Here is a 26,367-nt window from a genome sequence, read left to right on the forward strand (position 1 = left end):
TTCACTCCCGTTAATTTTACAGGCACAAGAAAATGACGGAAGGTAAGTAGAGCTGAGCAAATAAGACAGCCTGGTTAAAAGCTCAATTTGTAGTTGCTAGGTTACAGTAAAGGCTAGCGAGGTACAACGCTATCAAGTGGTCAAAGTTGGTCTTGAACCCGGGATGTCCTCGGCCACACTGTCACTACTCTTAAGTCTTACATTCACTGATAAAAGTTTGACTACATTTGTTTTGATGTAAAGTATTGTGCGAGCAGTCAACAAAACCTGGACGAATATTGTGTGACATCTGTGTCAGAAAACGTGAAAAATAAACAACAACAACTATCAAAACAACACCAGGGAAATTAAAGCAGTTTATAACTGAATGAATATAACGCTTATTACAAAAATACGTCGTCGATTATGAAGGGAAATTGGCATTTTTAAGAAAACGTCTTAGACTCAAGAGCCCATAAGGGCCAATGTTAACGTGTCGAAAATTTTGCAAATATTACTTCTGAGTTCGCTAATTAAAGAGCTGGAAATGCTTATCACTATTTAGTATGAATGCTATGACCTGGCTTGACCTCCCCGTGATCAGCCACTGATCGTACTTACCTGCGCATGCACAGTAACAAGGTTCATTAGAACCTCCTTCACATAGCTACGAACATCTGCAATAAGATACAAAAAAATTCATCTCAGTAGCGCAAACTCAGAGAGAAGTATAAGAACCTCCCTGAAAACGCAAGAAAACACTGCCAGAATCGGATCATTAGTACAAGACAACCTACCTGACCACAATAAAATTGCCTCTAATAAATGTTTACCTTTTGGTGGAAGGCAGTTGTGCCATTTAAAATCGCATATCGTCATCCCAGGCTCCACATATGCTATCAGTGGGTCGGCTTTCTGTTCAATGTATGCATCAAAAATCTTCCCTTCTAAATCGTTTAACTCACTTGTAAGATCCTGAAGACAATAGAACAGACAGCATTGGTTTTTTCTGTACCTATATAAAGGCGTTGAGTAACAATTGAAAGAAAAGATGAAATTGCTGATGACACAGCGCCAAGTCATTCATGAATGAATGCTTGAAATCGTTTAGTAACCTTTTTATTTAGTTCATATTAATCAAGTTCTGATAGGTGCGTTACCTTCTTGAGCTTGTCACCGACAGGGTAGTCATTACTTCTAAAGCAGTCAACTAGCTTGGAGAGAACATTGTTCCGCACATAGCGACAGTTGTTTAGTACAATCAGCAGCCTTTCATCCTAGCAATGGCAATAGATTGAGTTAGTCTGGGTTCAAGAGACACAAACGCATGGTTTTAAACCCTTGATTCTTTGGCCTTATAAGAAACCTTAACCTGTGGTCAGATAGGGAGAGACGATCGGAACGAAAGATTCAGCGCTCTTGTTGGATAAGTTTGGACCAACGCGTCGGAGTCGTTTGAGGATGGCCGCAAAAAAGTGTGATAAGTGTCACAATTCTGCATTTACCGCGGTCAGTTTAGCTTTGTCAGTAACCTGTTGGTGTGGAGAGCGGGAGGTCGTGGGTTCAATTCCCGAGAAAGGAGCAATACCCAGGGTCTTAACAAAACTGAGATAGGGTGTACTGCCTTTGCCTTGCAAACAGCTGGACCTTCGCTTGTCAAGGATGACCGCGTAGAAATAGTAAAACCCAGGTCCTCAGTTAGTATTGCGTGCTAAATACACTGACACCTAAATAAAGTACGTTGTTTCTGATAATACTGCATGTATGCCTTCACTGTCTGTCACTACATCGCTACCAAAAATGCAACAGTGCTCAGACTACGAGCCAAATTTTGGAGTTTACAGTCTGAACTCAAGTGAAGACGTTGATAGCCTGCTCTTGTCTCCGTGTGACAAAAGACGCTAACAAATTTTAATAACATATGTGCGCCATTAACTTACAATAACAGGAGTGCTGTCCTCCATTGTCGATAACGATGACCTCTCCAAGTTGTCTTGAGAACCAATCGAGCTACTTTCCTGAGGGCCAGACCTGATTACACAACAAACACATCACCACAAGAACTTCAACACATAACCCAGCACAGGTGCATGTACGCCGATCTCCGTATAATAATATAGTAATAATTAAGTCTTCATTCGGTCAAAAGACAAAAATACTTATCTTTTGTTACAAGTGTATTTGATTCAGAAATTTTACATCTAGTAAAAAGTATAAAAAGGTAAAAACTAACAATTAAAATCTGACAAATTACAAAACTAATTCGTATTTAAAAACTTAACAGTTAATAAAAGAGTTTAAAACGCAGAGTTATTAATCTTAGGTTTATTACAAGTTTCTTTGCTAAGATGATAGCTAGCTAGACGAGTTGACACGAGGCATTATAGATAAAAGTGGATGTCCTGTAGAGTTTGAAACTTTTCTATAAACAGATACAGGGTCCCCAGGTGCCGACACAAAGTCGGAGACTAGGGTGTTGCATTAAAGTTGTTGTTAGCAACCATTTGATCATAAAAAACAAGGAAAATACGTTTTATTCCAATACAAATTAGTGTACAAAACAAGCATGATATGAAAAAACAAACTCTTACAGGGAGACTTTGTCTGACTCCTGATCGGGTTGAAAGGCTAAATGTTGCAGGCACTCGATAAAGGCCTAAGTGGAGGAAGAAAATACACATTTGTATTTGAAGTTTAAATTATAACAATACGAGTGTCTAAGAGATAGAGTTTACTGTCACTGATGGTAACTCAGGGAGTCACTGAGGTAAATTACACAAACAGTTCACACAGAAACATACACACAGAACTGACTCTACCCTGCTGTACAACAAACCTCAAACATGTCCTTGAAAAGATCAACAGCGTTTGTCTTCAATTGAATATTCTACATAATGGAAGGCAAACGATTCATTGAGTAATAGAATAATGTCAGTAGAAGCTTGTTGGTTCTACAACAAGAAGTCCTTACCTCTGTCTCCAGGGGTCAATTTAATAAAACTTTTACAAGTCAAATTTACAAGTTTAGCTATTGTGTTCAGACCCTAGAACAATGGTTACACTTGTAAATTACACTTGTAAAAGCTTTATTAAATTGACCCCAGGATGTCAATATAATAAGACTTTAACAATGTAATTTACAAGTGTAACCATTGTTTTAGAAACTGAAAACAATAGCTAAACTTGTAAACTACACGTGTAAAAGTTTTATTAAATGACCCCAGAGGAGCGTCGATGAACAGGACTATGGAAAATTGAAAATATACAAAAGCCAACCTGTTTCAGCCAGGCTGTGGAGGAACATGTACTTATTATCAATAGGCATGCGTTTTGCGCACAATGGAAAGATTTCGTTTATTTTTACGCCAAACGAAACAAAAGCATTTTGAATACAACGTTATGGGAGTAAGGGGCTTTAAGGAAGGGCTAAAACCCTTTCTTTTCAAGAGCTCAGTTTAAAAGGTAGTTAACCATCCGGTGAGTGAGCACTGTTACCTTTCTCCTTTCCGTTTCCGCGCCATGTGTGACCATTTCTCGCAACGTATGCAGTGTTTCCATGACAATATTCTCAAACATCAACGGCTGGAGTAGAAAGTAGAGGATAAGTACATGTAGTTGGATAATGATTAAGAGCTCTAGCGACACGTCAAAAAAACACGGCTAAGGAAACTGTCAACTACTGCGGATACCAAGAAAACTCACATTTTAATTCAATTTTCGTGGGTGTTAAAAATGCTGAAAATACAGGAAGAAACGCTCTTAATTTATACCGAGGAATTATCGCCCCTCCAAAGTTACGTTTTAAGTTCATTGAGTCATATGATTACTTGCTTACTACCAAAAAGAAGTAGAAATTGAAATAGTTAGGACGTGTGTCGCGTTCATCCAGCCTTGAAAAAAAAAATGAATCCTAGAGTCCTAGAGGGCAAGAATATCAAGGAAGTGAGGGTAGGACGCTCACTGGTTTCCTTAGAGCAGAAACAGGGGACGTGCGAGAGAACTTCTTGAGGCTGTCGGCTGTGTCGGTCACTGAAGCCCCAACGATCTACTAAGGTTAAGGAACAGCAGCAGCATGAAGCAGAAGCTAGTTTCTTGTAATTTTATGGGCGTTTAAGATCTTATTCTTAATACGGCTGTAGTTATTTTCATGGAAAGGTAATTCACCCGAAAGAAGTACATGCAGCTCCAGTTCTAACAAATGCCTCTTGCAAGCCGTGCCCCCTGCATTATGTGTGACTAATTGTTTACTAACTCGATATTCACTTTGTCAGCCAGTTCTGAGTTACCTACCAAGCTTGTGATTCGACCAACGCCTTCCTGCGATTCCAAACTCCATAGCTCATTACAATGCAAGGACTTGATATCTGAAAAAAATATACATACCTGACAAGTACTTTCCAAATGTCGACTGACTCGACTGCTGCCAGTCACATACAACAAGGTGAAACAACAAGAAAACTGTTCTAAGAGTCTGCTTTCTTAACGACAGAACATCTCGCCGCCTGAAAAGCCGTGGTAACACAATAAACCAGGATTTTACTTACCAATTTCATCGCCCATTCAATAAACTTTTCCATGACACTGTGCCAATAAAAACCACATGTTTGGGCGCAAGGCGCGTATCGTACAATTCTACTACACAATACTAACCCCCACCGGTTTAATATCTCAGTTTGAAGAGTGCTGGTCTGCTGAGTGGGAGGGGCCGGCCAACCAACAAAGGTCTTCATAGAAACTAGACGCATATTTACTGCGTGAGCTCGGGCGTCCGTATAAAAAAAAATTCAAATGAGAAAACTTCATCCAAGAAATCACAATCTTCAAAGGCCGCCAAGGTATATCGAAATATAAACAACACTCAGTCCAAATTCCGTTGGCAGCTCACCACTTCGAGAGGGCTTCTTGATAAGGTTCACCGACCTTCACTCAGAACAGTTATTCAGTTTCTGACCAGTTGACGAACTGAACCGTTTGCTCGCCCTCTTTTACCGTAGGTCTAGAGATGAACAGCGTTTACATTTGGTATAAAGTTTTCGCGTATAACAAACGACATAATTCATTCTCATGGTCACTGAATTTTTTTCACCGAATACAGATGCCTTTGCTCACCGTGTCTCAGTCAGCCATGTGCAATGTGCTCTGGTTTAGAACGCTAACCTATTTTACGCATACTCTTATATCTTGCGCACGCGCTGAAGGCGCCGGAGGGCGACTTGTGCCAGAAGAAAAAAACCCTTCTCATTTCATAGCTTGAGTCGTTCCCATGGAAACGCCCGAGCAAAAACTAATGAGACCAGGCTAACCGTGAATAAAACCCTGTCTCCGTTCACATGAGCCCATCATTAGGGCGATGACGTTAAGCCTTTCGCTTTGTTTTCTTCATCCTTATACATTAATCGGAAGGAGACGTGAAAAAAAAAAACGAGACAAGAGTAGGTGACGTAGGCCCCGCAGTTATGGTCTAACTGACTTGCATTGTGCCCTCAGGTCCTCTGCAATTCAGCCACAGGCTGCAAGAGATGGAAAACTGGCACCGTATCGTTTCGTTTAGATTACCTTCAATAGCCTCCTTAAACACTTCTTTGGCGCAAAGTAGTCTGAGATCACCGACAAGCTTCTTGATTGGTTCCAAAGATTGTGGCGGTAGAGACAGCTTCTGTAAAGACTCCATACAAGACCTAGTACCGAAAATGCAACATATTAAAATCTCTAATCTCTTGGTCTGTTTCATCAACTTTTGATGACTTAGAAGGTAATTCTCTATCTGTCTCGACTTATTGACAAAACTGGCAAAATCAAAATCTTCTAACGGTCTGTTCTGTGATTCCTGGTCTCAAAGCTATCTGTAGCAGTTAATCATCCTAGGGCGAATTACAAATACCAATATCGCTTAATCCTGTTCAGTAGCTTATGACTTAATTCACTTAAAGCACTGCTGACAGCTAAATATGGGACACATGTAACTGTTTTTATGTTTCGTCTGTTCTGGTTCGCCGGCGCTACTTTGTACCTGACATGTCTAACACAGGAGGGAAGCCAGGCACCCACTCCATCTGCAGGACTCTGCCATGATGAGCTTTGCTTCTCTTTGCTGGAAATACTTAGTACTGCAGGGCAACTTGGAAAGAATGCCGCCTTTATCAAATCTGCATACAACGACGCCACATCGACGATCATGTCCTGAAAACAAAGGGATCTGGTTAAAGGCACCCCACCAAAATCCAAGAAGCGGCTTGACATAATTCATATAGTCACTAACGACATAATGTGCCAGTTAATGATCTTTCCACAAATTCACAAGGCTAAAATTTGACCTTTACTACTAGCCATTTCAAATATCAAGCGCCTTAAAATGAACAAAGTTTTCATTTCAAAAACTACAGTGTAAATGATACAAATTATACGAAACAAACTCAGTTGTCATGCACATGGTGCCCATTTAGTTTCTACTGAAAAGAAAGTGCTTAACTGATGGTTTTTGTATACTTTGTATTAAGGTAACCCACCTCAAACGTTTTCCTCTTTTGTTCAGTTGCATTAAGTTGTTTGGATGATCCACTGCTAGACTAAAGAATGCATCAAACAGTGACTATTACCACAAGCTATCATAAATACAACAACAACCAAAAAATACACGTTTCATTCTCGCTCGTACTTTTCTCTGACCCTCCTATCAAAAATGATCTTTCACACAAATCTACAGGACTTTCTATGAGTTCTTTTTTTGAGCACATACATCAGCTGCAAGATCGCCGTTAAAATACGCCTGGCCAAGTTTCCACAAGTCCGGTAAGCCTTCTATTAACAGTTCTGAAAGTTCTTCTACAAACAGTACGCGTTGTGGTACGGCACTCACACCTTTCACTGAAACAAAAAGAAAATTAAAAGCACAAACTAAGACAGGTCTGTTGATACAAAGAAATGACACGCGTGACACAAACTGCATCCCTGTGGACATGTGTTTTCTTTGTATGAGAATAAAAAAATCATTTTTATATCTGTTGCTTCGCACTTTGCCTCGCTTTGAAACAAAGGCTTGGAGCAATTCGAAAAAAGCCTAATTATGCAGTGCGGTGATGATGATGATGATGATGATGATGATGATGATGATGGTGATGGTGGTGGTGGTGGTGGTGGTGGTGGTGGTGGTGGTGATGGTGATGGTGATGGTGATGGTGATGGTGATGGTGATGGTGATGGTGATGGTGATGGTGATGGTGATGGTGATGGTGATGGTGATGGTGATGGTGATGATGATGATGATGATGATGATGATGATGATGATGATGATGAAAGGCCATTTTAATGCAGCTTCAATCTATTCAAACTAATTGGAGAAATATGTAAGTGCCGTTTTGGATGTACTAAAAGAATTCAAAACCAGCCACAGAACAACTCTTCTAGTAAACCCTTCATTTGGAAACGACACACTTTGAGGCTAGCCTAGATTTTTACCAAATGTGTTATAGAAAGTCTTGTGGCTGATTAACTAGCGCTCGATTTATCAGAGATTTCAACCTTTGTATACAATGTACATAGTCAGCAAAAAACTGTAACTATGGTGACTTACTGCTGCACTCTACTGATGAGGTCTTATTTGGTGGTGACGAAACTCCAAGAATCCCCAGAGATTCACCTCGGTAGGATGCTAAATTATGAATAAGATGTGTTATTATTAAACCCTAAATCAGACTTAATTAACACAAGACAAAATGGAACATAAATGACAACAGTCTCTTAAACGTATCATTGGTATCATTATGAATTGAAATCAGTTACAAACCTAAAGACAAGGCACTTCTTGATGTTCTGATGTCTAAATCAACCTTTGCTGAATCAACTTGAAGCATGGGAACAGAATCTAAAGGGGAGTGAAAACACAGTAAACTCCCCTTTGTGATGGAACACCAAGACCTTGATATAGAATAATTTATTATGTGATAAACATAAGACAATGGTTTATACCCTTAGATTTGTGATCTTCTTGAGAGCTCATCAGTAATTTGAGTAACCAGTCTTTCTGATTTGCAAGACATTCCCAAGCAGGGTCCCCCTGATAGTCTAGGTCTACCAGATATCTGAAACCAAATTCCACATCTCAGATTGTAGTGACTACAAAAACAGTTAATTTGGCCATAAGTTACAAATATCCACATATCAAAATATGCCACCCTCAACTGCAAGTTTCAACTTAAAGGTCTTTATAAGGTCTTCTTGAAAAACACACAGAAAATATTGATCATTTCATGCAGTGATGTAATGATCTGGATCATGGCAACATGTTTAAGGAATCATCAGGCCAGTCATTCCTAAGCCACGTTTTACACTGCCAAGAGCCTATTTTGCTGCTTTTGAATCTACATACAGTTTGGATAAAGTTTAATCACAATACCGTTCTCTAATTGAAAAGTATTTCTTACATTAATTTTATCTGATTAATTTAGGGAAATAATTAACAATGAACTAGAAAATAATAATTTGAAGTTAGTAATACGAACAGATTAACTTAACCTGCTTTAAACTACCATACCAAGACATGATTGGTGACATCCTATCTCTTGGATATTTACTCCTAAAACATAGCCTTAGCTATACTGGACAACAACAAACGATGAATTTGCAATGAGTTGTTCTTGAAAAGAAGAGTTCTGTATGCTTTCGTGTTTATCATTACAACATGGTGAACCACCAAATCTTGTTAAACTGCAGAAAAATCATGGATGTCAATCTAACTGAAAAGAGCTGATTTTGCTTGCATGACTGCAATGGATGATAAAAGAATTATATAAATTTACCAAAAGTTGCTTTGGATGCTGCTGATGAGAGTGAGATAATTTTCACACTTTATTATTTTACATGATAATTACCTAATGAGTCTCTTCTGATCTTCTAATGGTGATGGCAAGTCACTCAGTTTTAATTTAAGATGCTGTCGAAAGCCTTCTATTTTTGCTTCAACTTCTTGCAGCACTGTACATTAGAAAAGGAAAAAGTACATAAGGACAGATCTGAATATATAAATTCCAGCGAGAAGAAATACATGATTCTATAAACAACATGTTGGTCCATAAACAATAGCAATCACCACACCTCTTTTGAAAATCTTTATATCCGTTCCTGCAAATAATGACTTGGCCCTTCCATAATCACTAATTACCATCTCATATTCACCCTAAAGAAATAAGTAAAGACCAGATTCATTTACTATAAAAAAAAAAGAAAATAGCCAAATTCAAAGTGACTTATTTTAGGAGTTTCAACATTGTTTTAGTCTCAAGATATACAATTTATTCATTAATAATATTTTGCCATTTCCGATTGCCTCTAATCCCCCAGCTAATTCTTCTTGACCAACAGGCGCTTGCCATAATTAAGCAATATACCATCAATTTGATGTTATATTTGATATTGAAGTAATGCAAGAATACACAAAACATCTTGCTCAATGGGTTTTATCTACTTTTCGAGGAGTATCTACAAGATAAAACATCTGTTTACATCCTGAAACCATGCCGAGAAGTATAGGCCAAATATTTTTTGAAAACAAACTTGGACGTAAGCATATTAAAAACTAAAAAATATTTTGAATGAATAATAATTAACAATTTCATTATTGAATTCAGCTGTCAAAAGATGTGAAGAATTATGCAAATCATCTCAGAGGATGTTATCCACCTCGGCCATCAGCATTGGTAGATTAAACATCCTCCTCAATCTGCATGATTCTTCCTATCCTACTTATTCAATGATTGTTATTAATTATTATATTAATTTGCACGGAACTATAATACAATAAGGTTTATATATTGTATTATATTCTTAATGAGCTTTGAAAATATCTTTCTAAGCCTTGTATAAGCCTTCTACTGGCTTACTGAGCTTGAGTGTACTTCTGCTAATTATGCAATGAACCACCAGACTCAAGTGCTAATCTCTGGAATATTGTAGCTTGTAACTAATAAATTAAATTACTACATGCTTAATATAGCACCACACCAATCAATGCAGTCTGAACCAAACACTAATATATTATTGCAAAAGACGAGCAGTTTTCTTGGTTTAATAATAATTTGTGATATTTACTAGTTGAATGTTCCTCTCAATGCACTGTGGAAGGCTGAACAGAAATCTGAATCTCTGAAGTACATTAAGTGCATTCCTAGTTCTGTCAGCATCATCTTTACGACCCAGTACATCTTGAAACAAACCCTCAGCATTTTTGCTTGCACCTGCAGCAAACATTAAGGAATAGTCACGGTTAGCTTCAAGCTGGAGGTCTTGGTTTTCGGAAAAATTTGGGGGGCGCTAGCACTTAGTTAATTTCAAACGTGTAGTTTTTAAGAAGATGAAGATTGGGGAGGGCAAGGCGGATATTAAGAAAAGGGATTAAACTAGGGGGGGAGGAGAAAGAGGAGGAAACCATCTCCTTCCTGTACCTCCTGAAACTTGCACACCATAACTTCAGAGCTATAGTTCTTGTGCAGCCACTAGAGACTATAGCCTGCACTACTAATCCTCGTGGATCCATAAAGAAACTATCATGAACCAGCCACTAAAACCAACCATAGTGAAGCCAAAGGCATTTCAAAGCTCTATTAATTTTTCAATAATACTGGTCTTCATTTTAACATTTTGATCTGTAACTGGGTACGATACTTTAAACAGCATCATAATATTGTTACCTAAATCTTCAAATTAAAAATGTGGCGTAGAAGCTAATGAACAGTTAAAGAAACTAAGCTTGAGCTTTACTTACTTACAACTCACTTTTGATAACTACAAGGATAAATAACAGTATATTTGGTTAAGAAAGTTCCTGCCACGCCACGTAGTAGGGACCTGCACCTGAAACACATTGCCAAAGAAAATAGCCTAATCCAATGGCAAAGGACTCACTAACTTTACCTTGAACAAAGGACTCAAGTTTCTCTACAATGGATCCTCCATCACAGTTACTCTCATCACGAAGCATATCATGCTGAACATCTTACAATCAGGTCAAGGAACTATTTAAGAACATAGTTTTTCACAAAATAGGCCAAAAAAGAGAACATTCGTGTTTAAATGCAACCGTTATTGACAGGTAGGTACATTGTTCTTGTGGCAAAGTGCTGTATTACAGTGAGGAACTAGAGAAACAACTTTTTATCATAGTTTGCCAAAGATATCCAGACTAGTAAAATGAAGTCAAATTTTGCCAGCACAAGCTGGCTTTTGTTATGTCCTCCTTGCTATGCATCTGTTATGACTCCCCCCAATCATCTTGTGCAGTTGCACCTTGTATGTCTTTCACTCTTGTGTTTTATTCTTAATATTTTCTTAATTTCCTCAGTGTTTAATCAACACTTAATTAAGACAAGCTTTAATTAAATATGAGAGCCACTTAATACAGATTTTGTTACATTTAAGGATACTTCTTAATGTATCAACAGCATCTAGAAAAGTAGCAACATTTTCTTTCACAAAAACTAAAGGATCTGCTGCACGTCTGGACTCTTCATGCCTCAGATACTTGAGACCGCCTCTTAATGTAATAAATCTGATGGTGAGAGAAAAATATACAGCAACAATATACTACATTGAATAATGCATACAAGCAGATTTAATGGCTTAACATATAATTTGTATGAAAAGAGGAGCAATGTCTTTAATCACCATGCACGGTGATTTTTTCTTTATAGATCTCTTTTTTTCTAATCTTAATGTAGGAGTAGCAATAATAATTTGGGGTAAGTGAAACATAATAACAATATATTCAACATATTTACAACAATAAAAATTATAACAACATTAAAAATAACAATAATGTAATGATTATTATTATTATTAATGCATTTTGAGACTGTCTATTTTCTAGCAAAAAAGAAAATGAAACTAAAACTGAAGCTGAGTTTCAGACATATCATCTTGGTATCTATGATTTTAACGGTTAATTAAGACAACCGAACACTGTGTCTGATTTGTTAAATGATAATTATTCCACTCACTCAGTGTCTGCGTGCTTTTCCAGTAAAAACCAACCAGGATGAAAGTTGTCACTCAGAATGTTTCCACTTCCTACAAAGAAATACATTAGATAAATATTGTTTTCCACATGAAACATGGTTTATGAATTACCCAATATATAAGTACCTTTTAACTTCATTATAATGACTACATAAAATATTACAGACTTTAATTATATCACACGTACTTAATACACACTCCTCACTGCCTTTTCAAAACCACATTTCCATGACAACAAAAGATCACTTTCGTAATAAAGATGGTTATGGTTCTACTTTTAATGCCCATTATTACATGTAAGCAATAATGCTAAACATAATCTTACCTTCAGGATAAAAATCTTCCAGCTGCTCTTCTGTAAGCTTATAACTAAATAGTAAACAAAGAGTAAACATATTATACATAAGATATGTTACTCAGTGCAGGTCTTAGCCAGAGAGCTAGCTCTCTGGGGTGATGTGGCAGCACGGTGGGAAAGGGAAGGAGAGCTTGCAATTACATCTTTGGAAATTTGAATTCCCCGTACAATTCCCTTATAGCTTCCCGTCGACTGAGTGGTGAGATTTTCGCCAGCACGAAAGTAAACAAACATTGAAAAACATGTGAAAGCACAAGCCAAAGGTAATGACATCATTACTAATGTCATCTCCACCAATCAGCATTTCACATCAACTTTTTCTATACAGGTATTCCAATTCCAGAGAAGTAGTTGCAAGCTCTCCTTCCTTTTCCCACCCCACTGCCAGAGCGCCCCAGAGAGCTTGCTCGCAGGCTTAGCGGGTCTAGGACATGCTGAACATTATTATTACAGGGGCTGATCAAGGAATTTTAGAAAGTTAAGTTAAATTTAAGTTGTGCACTGGTGGACCTCTTTACTCTTTCCTGTGGTTACACATTGATTTCATTTCTATCAGACAATGTCAATTACATGACTTAAACATCACAATATGAGCAGTTATATTAAAATTTTACTCATAAATACAGTTACATGTGTAAGTAGCTTTAAAACTTGCTTTTCTTGTGTATAGCGGTAAATTTTGTCAGCTTGAATGAGCCTGTGAACCAAAGGCCTGCAAAACAGGGTGGGTAGCTGACTGCAAGAACAAGCAATATTTAGGGGGGAAGCCACTGACCAACACCAGGGTCAGAAAAAGGTATTGAGATACAAAAAAATAAATGGCTACAGTGGCTGTTTGAATGAACTGACCCAAAAACATCAGTTCCTGTTCCTAGAGGATCCTGGCTTGCGTTTATCTGAGGTGATACTGGTCTTGCTGAACCAGATCTTGCCCTTAGCTCTTCTGGATCAACCTCTTCTAACCAAACAGCACTTTCTTTCAATGGATCTGCAGACAGCAAGTTTAAATCAACATGTATATATCAACATGTATACAGTCAACTGAAAACATATCAAATTATATTCTAAGTTATAACAAAATTTTGTTTGAAATCCATGAGATTTCTCATGGATCAGGGGCGGATCCAGGATTTTTTTTAGGAGGGGGTGCACTCGTCTCTTGCTCTACTTCAACACCAATGAACCAAATAGTTTTTTTTTTTGCAGAATACCAGTTGTATTAGAAAACTGCAGGTCATCTCAGGGGGGGATGCGCACCCCCTGCACCCTCCCCCTAGATCCGTCCCTGTGGATTATGCAATCTGCTGAAAAAAGCCCTGAAAGAAGTGCACACATATTTTTATTCAACCTACCTGGCACTACTATAACACTTTTAAACTGCACAGTTGAGGTTCCTACACCCCCAGACCGTGTTGTCACAATAACATCTCCTTTGCCTGGCTTGGCCTGACCAGTTCGTGCTATGATTTTACCAGCTGACTTATAATCCGCAGAAAGTAGGCAGTTTGCACCACAAATTGACAGTCCTATAAATATTAAAAGTATTCAAATAAGCGTACTCTAAACCTCTTGTATTGTCTACCCCTCCAAGATGGCCATTTATTTGAGGAATGCATTATACACTTGTTTATCCTCTCCGCAAGGCACCCATCTGATCTCTGTCCCCAAGGTAGTCATGAAAGAAGATCATTGCAGTAAGGTTTAATAATAGATGCAGCTTTTGTAGTCACGAAAAGAAATCCTGAAAAATTTAGGCTGGTATGGGAATTAAACCTTTGACCTGGTCCCAGCTGTTAGAGCACTGCGCTAACATTGCAAAGGTCAAGGGTTCGATAAATATGATTGGCGACCACTTGGCAGGAGGCGTGAGGTGGAGATATTGACAACAGCATGAACAATTTTGTACATAAGCATCAGGCAGGCTATCCCCCTATGCTCTTCAAGTGACTGCCAACCTGCCAACTGATGTTACAAATCATATTGGTTACGCTTGACTCTTTATGGTAGTCTCCACTAGCAAAGCAAGCTGCTCATCTTTGTACCTTCTCAGGTGATAAGATGTCACCCTTCTCGTAAGGATCTCAAATCTGGCTACAGTATTCAAGCTGCGGTCTTAGCAGGGGCTTATAGGCAACATTCTTGATATAGGGTGAACAGGAATTCAGGTTACAGCGCAGTAAGCCAAGAGTCTTATCGCTCTGGTGGTAACTGAGTTTATATGGTGACTCCAAAAAAAACTCGCAAAAACAATATTGTACAAGACTTTGTCACTGGTAAGAATTTCTCTTTTAATCAGTGCCATAACAAAGTGTTTTGCGGGTTTTTTTTTTGGAGTCACCATACGCTTATCGTTCCTATTGGTTATCTTATAGGTAAAAGGATATTTATGTGGGCATTTTTATCTTATATGAGAATCCAGTCTATTGCTGGTGTTGTGGTTAACTTCATGAATTCGATGCGTAAAAAAGAGGTCCCTTATTCTGTGGATTACCTACTGGCATTATGTTTGTAACAAGTAAACGAGTTCAAGGAGGTATTAGGTGGAAAAGAACATGTTCCAATTCTGACAATTCAGCTGTTCATACCTGTCACATCTTTGGCGTTGATTCCGAGGTTCTCCCCACGTATAATCACTTTTGTCCCAGGAGGACCTTCAGCAGGTGAGATGCCAGTTACTACTGGTGGTGGTCTCATTCTTTCAATAACACTCGCCTGGGATAAAAGAAGGAATTATAACTCTGACTTCCACCTTCCAGTCTGAGCCGCCATGTTTACCACAAGGAACTGGAAACTACACGGTCAATACAGAACTACTAGAAAACAGTCCCCCAGGAAGGCTGTAAAAGAAAAAATAAAAAATATATATTTGTATGTTTCACTACCGATGAAAATAAAACATAGTGATATAGATTAAACTTTAAGGCTGAAAACCGGGCATGAGAAGCAGAAGCTGGTGTTTTCTAAGCCCAAAGACCCGAAAAGAATACAATCGCATTCTACTTCCGCTTCCGGTTGATGTTTCGTGGAAAGATTGCGTACATGCGTTTGCCTTTTCGCAGAAAAGGCGAAAGCGGTGGCAAGCGTTCTTGGTTAAACATGTTAGATGCATGAACGACCTAAATATAGGGAATTCAAAGCCAAAGGTATGAATCTATGTAATTTCACCATCTTCCGTTGGTGTAAAACAAGTCACATAACGAGTTTTTAGACTGGTGGGAACAACCCGTTAATAAGACATGACGACATTTTCGATACTGAGGAAATAGCTTGCTTGTAGTAAACAATAACGTTTAAGAAAATAACGAAAGCGAGATAAATTCTGGTTAGGTGAGTCATAAGCATTTTAAGAAACGAAAGTGCCAAGGAAATTCTGGTCAGGTGAGTCATGTCGAGTGTTTTTACATGGTTTAAAGCGGTCATCAGTCGCTTGTGTGTCTGCGCCGCTTAACTACTTCACTGTTTTCTGGCAATCAGTGGGTTTATTTTTCCATTTTTAATGGCCCTTCCATAGCACACTGACCGACTGGTAAGTACCACTAGTTCCTTTGTTATAAAACTACACGAAAAGCAAGGCTCTCGATTCCAGAGAAATTACATCATTGCCAGAGATCAAATAAGTGATTTACATGGCAGTTCATTTTAATCATCGCCGAAAGTAAAACCCATGCTCATCACAAGACTCATTTGCATACAATGAAAGTTTACAACACCCCACCATTGCAGTTTTGCTGATTAAGATTCTTATTTTTTTCGACCACTCAGTAGTGTTCACTTGTTCCAAAGTGGTCAACGCTTTCAAGCGATAGAATTCGTGGACCGACACGTTTCGGAAAAGCTCAAAATTTAATCTTTTCTAAGCTTTCTTCGCAAAACATGCGTGGCTTCGATCACGCAACGATTCTTTGTCCCACTCACGGCGGATAAAGGTTGGGCGGTGAAACGAGCGCGTCCGAGCAAAAAGGTGTGATGCAGTGGACTGGGACTCTGCTTAGAAATGTCGCTTGTTTTCGACTTCGGTCAGGGCTTGCGATATGATGTGGTTTGTACATTAGACACTGCCGCTGTCACTGAATTATTGTGGCTTGAATTGTTTTATTGTACTTCTTCCTCGTTCCTTTGTGCTAGTACGCTGTCTCCGAGAGGCAAATGTTGCTATTGTTGCGGGAGGTTTAGTTGGAGTAGACAAACATCTCTTTCAAAGGGTTTCTCTTATTACTTCCATGACTCTACCGCTGAATTATATTTTCGTTCTGCTACTCGCCAATGTCAAAACAAAAACAAAAACAACTAAGTACTGTCTAAAACTCGACGGAAAATCTCATCCATGTCATCCGTGGCAAAACTAAAAGACAGCAGATCGTGTTTCATAACTAGATGACGTGTACACTCTTTTTTTTTATAAGAATGTTGTTTTTCCGGCCCACGCTGAATATTCTTATTTTTCTGCCGATTTTAGGCTGAAAATATTCTTGTATTATTCTTAAATTATAGCTTATGACGTTTCCGTTTTAGAATTTATTGGGGTATATGTATATATATTACATGTACCGTTCATCGAACTGTCATTAGCGTTGAACATTTTGCTGTAGCTAGTGCAGGTTTTTTCGTTTTGTTGGCTAGTTTCGCCGTTCAGAGAAAGGAATAATTTTATACGGTTAAGTTAAAAACATAAAATTGTACTGTATTTACAGATGTTTCAACACACAAAATTTTATCTGTCCTTTTCAAAATCTCAGCCTTGGCTTTATTCTTAAAATATTCTTAATATTTCGCAAATTTCAGCCTCGATATTCTTATAAAATATATTCTTATAAAAAAAAGAGTGTATTTTATAAATGCGTGCAGCTTGTGCAAGGTGAAATTATGCTAATTTCAATCACCATCATCCTCGAAAACATCTCAGACGTCTTTTTGTTTCTTCGAAACTTCAAAATTAGTTTTCCCTCAGTTTTTTCTGTTTACCTTGTTTTGTTTTAGAGAGAAAAACGGAGAAAAAACCTTACAACTAACCTCAATAAATTTTGTTTACATGCGGTTGCCGGATTTACAACGCATCGTGCGAATCGCCATGGCGCTTTGCACCCGAGGACCAAAGTTTGAAGAAGTACAACGCCACTATATCAATATATATCAATCTAAGTTTTTTGTTATGTTATACAAAATTTATCCTCCTTTAACATATGTAAAAATTGAGGTTAAGAAGTGTTAAGCTTTTGCAAACGAAACGGCGAAAGACGATTAGGTGATATTTAGTGGAAGGAGGAGGTATTCGACACTTTCAAATTAAACTCAAATTTTGGCATTATACGACCAACAAGTTTGACTTATAGACGTATAGACACAAACATATGAAACTGTTTATTGATATTGTTATGAAACGAATTTATCTATTTAACACTGTAGCATGAAATTACAGAAAGAAAATAGGATTTCCGGTTTGCAAAAAGGAAAATTTCGCCGGCATTGAAGCGCACCGGAAGCGCGGAAAGAGCGCTCGTGCCAGTCCTACTTCGCTTTCGCTTTCTGTGTTTGCATAGCCTGATATAAACACTCGAGGGGTTGGGAGAATTCTTGACAGTTATGAAAACTCTCGACTTCGTCTCGAGTTTGCATAACTGTCGAGAATTCTCCCAACCCCTCGAGTGTTTATATCAGGATATACAAACACAGGGAAAAAGTTTTCTATTGCTTTTATAAAATAACTTTCCCGAGAGTGGAAAAGCGCGGAAAGCAAAACATCTTTACGTCACAACCATGTTTGAATACTCTCATGCAAACACGCCTCTCGGCAAATCAGAGTGCGCGTAATATCTTAGTTATTTTATAAACTGGTTTCTGAGATAACAGTCCTCCTTGGAGTGTTCGTATATTTCAAACCTTTGGGTGGTTCTGGATTTACGATAACTCCTCTGCTCCCTGTGGAGTTTGTAGTTTTCTCAGTGATAAAGCTGGATCAAGGATTCAATGTGTTCTAACATTCACTGGTTGTAAATGAACTGAACCCAAATTTCCGTAATTAGCTGTCCTGCAATCGATTAGCAAGAACTCAAGTTTGGGAATTAACAAATTATTTCGGTTGTTACTGTTTTAGGTGTTGCTTCTTGGTCATTAGGGTAGGAGTGGTACGGCGCATGCGCAAGCATTACACGATTTCGAATTAGAGGAAAAAGGAAGTTCGCTGTCACAAGCTGAATCGATGGAAAACAATCCCGTAGAAGTTGAAACGGTTGGAGAGGCTGTGAAGCCTACTAACGTCTAGTGTCAGAGCAAGAAGAAATCACACATAGAGGAACAAAATAAACGGAAAAGTGGAATGTCCTCACCTTCGACTGAAAAAGGATACACTTTAGTAATTGTGCCACCAAAGTCACTAAATGTCAGTCAAGGTATCATGATAAAGTACCTAAAAGAATGTCTTGGAAACGAATTTAAGTTTTTCTTAAAAGACACAAAGGCAGTGGAAGGCAGCGCTTGTCAATTTACATTTGCTTTTCAAAGTGGCAATCAAGCAAAGAAAGCAGAACAATTGCTAAAAGAAAACATCAGGGCTTCTGGAGAAAACGTTGAAGTTACCGTCGTTAAGGAAGATCCTAAAGCCACCACAGAAATGATAATCAGCAAGTGCAAAAAGGAACTTCAAGAGAAAATCCAGCTGGTAAAAGGAAAGCATGCTGCAAAATTAAAAGAAGTCGAAACAAGTTTGAATGTGCTTCGGGTGCGCAAGCACATTAGCTTGGAAGAGTTTGAAAAAATTGAATCTGAGAGAGAAGCGATAAAGCAAAAGAGAGATGAACTACAGCAGCAGCAGGAAGAGTTTGAACAATTCTGTTCCCAGATGTTTGAAAATTTATCTGCTCAAACCGGTCAACCACGTTCAAGTGTAGAGAAGACCATCAAAAAGCTGAGGATGTCGTTGGGTCGAGAATGCCACAGACTAGACGAAGCCCTTCCCATGTACGCAAGAAAGAGCAGCATTGTCGAAACCATCAAGAAAAATCAAGTTAGCGTAGTTCTTGGGGAGACTGGATCCGGAAAAAGTACTCAAATGACCCAGTATCTTTACGAGGCAGGTTTTGCTGAAAATGGTCTGATCGTTTGTACTCAGCCAAGAAAGGTAGCTGCCACTAGCTTAGCATCCCATGTGGCCCAGGAAATGGGTGGAGCTCTTGGACAAATTGTCGGCTGCCACGTTGGTGGTAACATTCAAGCTAGTAAGAGCACTGGCATTGTTTATGCAACAGATCACATACTTCTAAATGAATGTCTACGAGATCCCAGCTTGTCCAAGTACTCTTGCATTATTGTCGATGAAGCTCATGAGCGCAGCATTTACACAGACTTACTTCTGGGTATGATAAAGAAGAGCCTTGCTCTTCGACCTGAGGTTAGAGTGGTGATCACTTCAGCTACGATTAATCCCACACTATTTGTCACCTACTTTAACCAATGCCCTGTGTTAAAGGTCTCTGGTAGAATGTTTCCAGTAGATGTTATATGGCGGGATGGAACATCAAGCAGTGGAAATTACCTTCAAGAGGCGGTTGAAAAAGTTCGAGAAATTCACCGCGGCGAAGGTCAAGGAGATATTCTAGTATTTCTTACCTCTCCAGCAGAAACAGAGCGCGCGTGTGATTATTTGAAGAAGATGGAGCCAGTTAATGAACACTTAGTCTGTCTTCCTCTTCATGGGAAGCTACGACAAGAAGAGCAAAGAAGGGTGTTCAATGAGGAAACGAATAAACGCAAAGTGATATTTGCCACCAACTGTGCTGAGACGTCAATTACTATTCCTGGAATAAAGTTCGTTGTGGATACTGGTTTGGTCAAAGAAATGAAGTTTGAACCGAAACGCAACAAAAGTTCCCTAGAAGTTACAACTACTAACAAGAGTTCCGCTGAACAGCGTAGAGGAAGAGCGGGGAGGACCCAGGCAGGAAAGTGCTATCGGCTCTATAGCGAGGAGGATTATGAAACTATGGAAGATGGATCTAGACCAGAGATTCTTAGGGTTCATCTTGGACAGGCAGTGCTTAAATTAATGGAGCTTGGGATTGAGGATATCACCAAGTTTGACTTTGTCGAATCGCCACCACTTGAATCAATAGAATTAGCACTAGAATTATTGAAATCTCTTGGTGCGATTGCAAACGGGAAGCTTACAGAGTTGGGTCACAGGATTGCAAAAGTACCTGTAGAGCCCCGCCTTGCCAAGTTGGTGTTTAATGGAATAGATCAAGGAATCAGCGCGGATGCTGTGGCATTGGCAGCAATTGCAACCGTTAGTGGAAGTGTATTTTTCCGGATGGGCACTGAAGAAGAAAAGCAGCTTGCAGATCAAAAAAAAGTTGTTTTTTGCCATAACGGTGGTGACCTGTTGACAGTGCTGGAAGTTTATAGGCAATACCTTCAGCAGCCTAAAGGGAAAAGAAACAAGTGGGCGTTTGACAAAAGCCTAAACGCTAAGTCACTCCGATTGACTGAGGACACGGTAAAAGAGCTTAAACTGGCTTTAAAAAATGAACTGAACATCGAAGTATCCGGTACTGTTCAACAGAATGAAGACACTGACCTTAAGTTACAAAGAATCTTGTTCTCATGTTATGCCAAGAACCTTTGTGTGTTTACAGGTCACGAAAAAGCAGGATACAAAGTGGTATCATTGAACCACTGTGTCCAGTTGCATCCTTCTTCTGCCCTTAAATTCCTGGGAACAACACCAAAATTTATGGTTTTTGAGCAACTGCTCAAAACGTCTCGAGACTTTGTCATCAATGCAACTCCTGTGGAGGAGAGTTGGCTTCAGGAAATGATAATGACAGGTGCTGTTAAGTATAACATGGACGATTTGATGTCTGCAGTTCTGACACAAGTTACACTACCTTGTAGTCCAGACCTTATGACTTTGGCTTTCAGAGGATTTCAAGGACGAAAAATGCTTGATCAGGTCCAAGAAAAAGTATCTAAAGCCTGCGATGACAGTTTGGTTGTTCTTGAGAAAGACGAAAAATCTGGACAAGTAAAAGCCTACGTGCCACTAAATTACACCTCAACCGCTCTATCTGTTTTGGAAGAGCATTTAGAAGAAACCAGGAGATCTCTGAGGAGCGAAGACAGAGAAGAAAAATTGAAAGGAAGTTCTGGTACCAGGATCGTTTGGGGGAAAGGCGGTGAAGTGCAAGAAGTGTTGATGTCTCACATGTTTAGGACTGTCACTGTTGGTGACGTCGAGGATGGGAAAATGGTTTTAGATTATTTGAGGTCCTTTGGAGATGTTGTCAGACACCGGTTCATAGAAAAGAATGGCAAAACTCGAGTTTTTGCGACGTTCAAAATATCTGATAAAGCTGCAAAGGCCGTTGAGAGCTCTGCCGATATCAAACCAAGCGATGCGACGCCGGATGGGGTGCACGTACAACTTTCCCATTTTGCGGTGAGAGCCACGTGGGTAAGACGTCCTGGTAAAGGCACTGGCAACATAGAATTTTTTAATGCTGAAGATTTCTCTCACACACTTAGCAGTATTCACTCCCTCATGATAAAGTCGAGGCGGGTTGTATTTCAAGTGGACAAGTTTTGCCCAGAAGAAAGGCTTTTCATGAGAGGACTTGATCCTGAAACAACTGAGGAGGACGTTATGTCTGCCATTGAAGTGATGGTGCCTTCCGTGAAAGTGAAAAAGGTCATCTTACACCGAAAACCAGGTTTTGAAACCACAGATGAGACACTTGAGTCACACAGAAAATTCCTTGCAGAACGCGTTGGTGACTTCACCACACCCCAAAAACTTTCTATATCTATGGTTAAACCTCGTCCAAATAATTTTTTGGGGTGTGCTCATATTAAGTTTCAAGACTTCAACGAAGGTGAAGCTGCTGTAAGGGGTTTAAATGGAAAGGGAATACCTGGCATTGGAAACGTCACCCTGCAACCCAATCTGTCAACTAAATTGCCATGTCCAAGGAATGTCTTCAGTATCATTGAAGAAGAGTTGCAAACTATTATAAAGGAATTGCAGGAGAGGTTTGGAAAGGCTATCACCGTCAAGGTAAAAAATCAGGATAAATCCAAAAGGGTTCTCCTAGAAATCCATAGCGACAGTACGGAGCACTTTCTTCTTGCCACAAAAGTGCTGAACGAAAGCCTCAATGGGGACACAATCGACTGCAAAATTTCAAACTCGTTGGAAACTCTGTTGACAAACCCAGTTAAAGAAGTTCTTCGATCGATTGAAAAAGATACTGGAGCAGCAATTTATCAAGACTGGAAGAACAAAGTTCTCAAAATACATGGAAGTCAAGCCAGCCGCGAGTCAGCGAAGCGTGCTATCAACGACTTTCTTAATGATTCAATAGTAAATGACAGTCATCCATGGCAGATTCATCTTCGAGGACCAAGCAAGCCCCGGGGGCTGCTTAAAGCACTCTTCAAGAGATTTGGAGTAAATTTGCTGGGACTTCAAGAGATCCCCGGTGTACAACGTATCCACGTGGAATTTCACAATCACGTCCTTCAGGTCGTTAGTTCGCATGAGGCCCAAGAAACAATCAACCGTTGCCTAGAAGAATGCTGCCAAAGTATCCTTTCAGACTCTCCTCAAACATTACAGTGTGATTACCCAGAGCCCCAGATATCTTGTTGTATCTGCCTATGTGATTTGGACGAGACAGCTGAAGTGTATAGACTTGCTTGCTGTGGCCATGCTTTCGACAAGACTTGCGTGATCCAGCTAATAAAGTCTGGAGATATCCCACTGAAATGTGTGGCGGAGAGCTGCGGAGAGCCTCTTGTGTGGAGAGACTTGCAGAACCTTCTGACTCAAAGTGAAAGGAAATCACTTGCTTGTAGTGCCCTAGATACGTACGTCAGACGTAACCCTGATACTGTTAAGTATTGTCCAACAGCTGACTGTGAAATGGTGTATCGCGTGTCGTCAGATGGCAGATGCTACAAGTGTGAAGCCTGCTTAGCTGAAACCTGTACATCTTGTCACACACAGTATCACAATGGGCTTACCTGTGCCATGTTCAAATCTGAAAAGAAAGTAGAAGGAAGTCTGAAGGAGTGGATGATGAAAGTTCCTGACAATAGGAAGTGCTGCCCTAAATGTAACACTCCGATTGAAAAGAATGAAGGCTGTAATCATATGACATGCTCACAATGTAAGTCGCACATGTGTTGGTTGTGTCTGGAAGTCTTTCCATCGGGAGAACAGGTGTACGACCATCAACGACACTGCCCGAAAAGGACTTTACTTTCCGGTCTTGGATTGTAACAGCAGTGGTGCTCAAGACTGCCAATACTGACAATTCGTATTTTATAACTTGATCAGTTTTACGATGTCGATGAATATGAACCACATTTTATGGGACATCAATTTTGAAGCTAGTCTTGGAGTCTGTTGTCCGGATGGTACTGCAATACATTCGTCTCACAGTGTTTTAAGTCTTCATCTTAATTTAGTCGTAACGAAAGAAGCTTAGTCTGGTAGGTGGTGTCAAATACGGTAGGGGCAACGTTTGATGGCCCCCAGTAGCTTTCCTTAGTTTTGTAGTATTACTAATGGGTACTCATACACTGCTAAATACAAATGTCATGAATGAAACCGTACACTTAGCGGTCCCCAGTTGTTTTCAAAAGGCGGATGGTGCTATCCACTAGATATCTCTTTATCCGCGTTTCCGTGGGATAGTGATTTATGTGGTGGATATTGCTATCCAGCTTTTCAACAACCGGGGCCTGTGTATGAAAAATTGGTCTGTAGAACGCCATGTTAAAGACTATGCAATTGCATGTTCCGGATGATGGGCTCCTGGCTAATTTTTGGTGGGTCACCGTTTAAATTGATATCATAAAAAAAGAAACAAATTAGTCCCCCAGCATCATCCCCGTAGAACGCTGTTTGGGTGAAGATACTGGCCCAATATGTAAAGTAGACTGAAACTAGTTATGACCAAAAGCTTGTTATTGGGACTAAATTGTTAGGCCTCGTAGGAAGGTACTATGACTATCAATAGTAATTTTAAAATGTTGAAGCTACGATAATGATGTTTACAGGGTTTGTAGCTCGTCAGAAAATGTATGTTGGTGATTTTTGGTTATATTTGTGATGCAGACATGACACACGGAATGCGTCATGACTTCAAATGATCGGGGGTTAACAAACACTACTATTTCTTTCCAAAGAAAGTAAGCAAGCAAATTTACTGTTAAGACATTGCAAGTTACCCTAATAATTAAATTTGGTGATAATTTATTATCGCATATTTTGTTTGAAACGACTTTTTTCAAGCTTTTGGGGGACGTAGCTTCCTTAATTTAATATAGTAGTGATACTTTATCGAGGGATACCTGCATTTCTAATGAAACGGGCGTCAAATGTATGGTAGTTGGTAACACAAAGCATTTTTCCACAGAGAGAGTAGAGAGGAAGTGGATTAATAAGTGAAATCGTTTTGTTCAGTCATTAATGGATGCTCACGTTTTATAGGCTAAGTAGTTCAAATTTTATTCATCTGTAAGGCTTTTTTTCTGACTTATTGTGGAAAGGCGAAGATATTTAAGTAAGTTATCAAAAAATTTGTTATCATTGACAATCTGAAATTGTGTCAAGCACGCCAAGCAACTGAAGTAGGCCAAAACACAAAAGTAAGGCAAGTACCTCAAGCACGCCAAGTTACTGAAGTAGGCCAAGATACTCAAGAAACCCAAGACACACAAGTAAGCCAAGTAACTGAAGTAGGTAGGCCAAGACACTAGAGCAAGCCAAGTACCTCGGTACACTAGACGTAGGCCAAGACACTAAAGCAAGCCAAGTACCTCGGTACACTAGAAGAAAGACTCTATATATCAGTACACTATAGGAATCATATATGAAGTATCTACCAGGATAACCAAACTAAACTTTGAAAGAAATGTAGAAAAATTGAACCTGAAGCAATTTCGTCTCGTGTGGTCTTTGTTTGAGCTAGATACCATGGGGCACGAAATTTGTGCGGGTTCTAATTTTTTCTATTTTTGCGGTTTTTCCAGCGATCCGCAAAAATAAGTTCCCGCAAATAAAAATTACCGCACACATCTTTTCCCGGAAAAATTTATTCAAGAGTAAATATTCTCTAACTTAAATAGTATTTGCTACACAAAAATAAAGTACTGCGAAATCGTGTCTGTTCAATCACAATTTGTCTCCTTCATTCAGAAACAACGAAATACTGTTTTATTGTTTGAAAATATGTGTTTCTATTGCACGTACTCAATAAAAACGAAAATATTATTAATGCTGGGTACTGGGTACTTTCTGAAAATCGCAAAAATTAATTCCCAGTTAGAAGAACCAATCTGTCCTAATCGCAAAAATTAGTTCCCGCAAAACACAAAAAATCTCCAATCCGCAAAAATTTCGTGGCACACGGTAGATCTCGATAGTTTGTGGAACAAGCCCCCAATTGAGCAAACGATGGATAGAGCTATCCACCACTTCTGGTCTATACCACTTTCCTTTAAAAAAACTTGCAGTTTAGAAGGATTTGTAGAGTGATTTGTTACAGTTTGTTTCATGACTTTTCAGTACTCACAATTTCACAGCACATTACATTAAATTTCATCTCATTATAATGCTTCTCGGCTGACACGTAAGATAAGACCAGAGATAAGACATACCACATGAAAAAATGGTCAGCAAGCCAGGACTAATCGCTGTCCCCTACGAAGTCGGCTGATATGAAACCGGTATGTAGAAGGGGGAGGTTGAAAACGCCGGGGGATTACATAGGGCCAGGAGCATGTGGTTTTCAAAATATTCGTAAAAACCTCATTCTGTCAACGTTGTTTGTAAATGAGAGATGATGAGTCCTACAGAGTGGAATCAAGGCTATTGACACTTCAGGTAGCTGGTGTTTCTTCCGGGCTTTTAGATCTGACACAAATGAATACAAAACGCTTGGGTCTGTAACTATGGACGATTATTTCTCGTTCCTCAAAATAATCATCAGCGCATATAATTGGCATTGTCCATGTGTACAATTAAG

At 39.2% G+C, this 26,367-nt stretch overlaps 2 protein-coding genes across 4 annotated transcripts in view; one reads left to right on the top strand and one right to left on the bottom strand.

The window, feature by feature from the left end:
* LOC140927301 (exocyst complex component 2-like) overlaps positions 1-15,174 on the bottom strand; it is a 21,175-nt gene extending 6,001 nt beyond the window's left edge. Inside the window, exons 1-25 of one of the 3 annotated variants that reach the window (XM_073376920.1) lie at positions 14,929-15,173; positions 13,696-13,869; positions 13,193-13,331; positions 12,311-12,354; positions 11,967-12,036; positions 11,394-11,518; positions 10,885-10,965; positions 10,063-10,208; positions 9,070-9,151; positions 8,847-8,949; positions 7,945-8,057; positions 7,763-7,840; positions 7,550-7,627; positions 6,716-6,843; positions 6,486-6,545; positions 5,990-6,159; positions 5,536-5,657; positions 4,270-4,343; positions 3,475-3,561; positions 2,816-2,866; positions 2,571-2,635; positions 1,920-2,010; positions 1,140-1,256; positions 813-954; positions 601-656 (exon numbers count right to left, since the gene is read on the bottom strand). In XM_073376920.1, the coding sequence (XP_073233021.1) occupies positions 601-656; positions 813-954; positions 1,140-1,256; positions 1,920-2,010; positions 2,571-2,635; positions 2,816-2,866; positions 3,475-3,561; positions 4,270-4,343; positions 5,536-5,657; positions 5,990-6,159; positions 6,486-6,545; positions 6,716-6,843; positions 7,550-7,627; positions 7,763-7,840; positions 7,945-8,057; positions 8,847-8,949; positions 9,070-9,151; positions 10,063-10,208; positions 10,885-10,965; positions 11,394-11,518; positions 11,967-12,036; positions 12,311-12,354; positions 13,193-13,331; positions 13,696-13,869; positions 14,929-15,037 (2,505 nt within the window). In that variant the 5' untranslated portion in view covers positions 15,038-15,173. Of the gene's footprint in view, positions 1-600; positions 657-812; positions 955-1,139; positions 1,257-1,919; positions 2,011-2,570; positions 2,636-2,815; positions 2,867-3,474; positions 3,562-4,269; positions 4,344-5,535; positions 5,658-5,989; positions 6,160-6,485; positions 6,546-6,715; positions 6,844-7,549; positions 7,628-7,762; positions 7,841-7,944; positions 8,058-8,846; positions 8,950-9,069; positions 9,152-10,062; positions 10,209-10,884; positions 10,966-11,393; positions 11,519-11,966; positions 12,037-12,310; positions 12,355-13,192; positions 13,332-13,695; positions 13,870-14,928 lie in introns of all 3 variants that reach the window. The other 2 variants (XM_073376921.1, XM_073376922.1) reach the window with 2 other exon arrangements.
* A 187-nt stretch (positions 15,175-15,361) lies between these two features.
* Positions 15,362-26,178, top strand: LOC140927303 (uncharacterized). The gene is made up of 2 exons (XM_073376924.1): positions 15,362-15,486; positions 18,435-26,178. The coding sequence occupies exon 2, from the start codon at positions 18,657-18,659 to the stop codon at positions 23,613-23,615; it is 4,959 nt and encodes a 1,652-aa protein (XP_073233025.1). The 5' UTR covers positions 15,362-15,486; positions 18,435-18,656; the 3' UTR covers positions 23,616-26,178.
* The last annotated feature ends 189 nt before the right edge of the window (positions 26,179-26,367 follow it).

Source organism: Porites lutea, chromosome 2 (assembly GCF_958299795.1).
Source record: "Porites lutea chromosome 2, jaPorLute2.1, whole genome shotgun sequence".
Lineage (NCBI taxonomy): Eukaryota > Metazoa > Cnidaria > Anthozoa > Scleractinia > Poritidae > Porites > Porites lutea.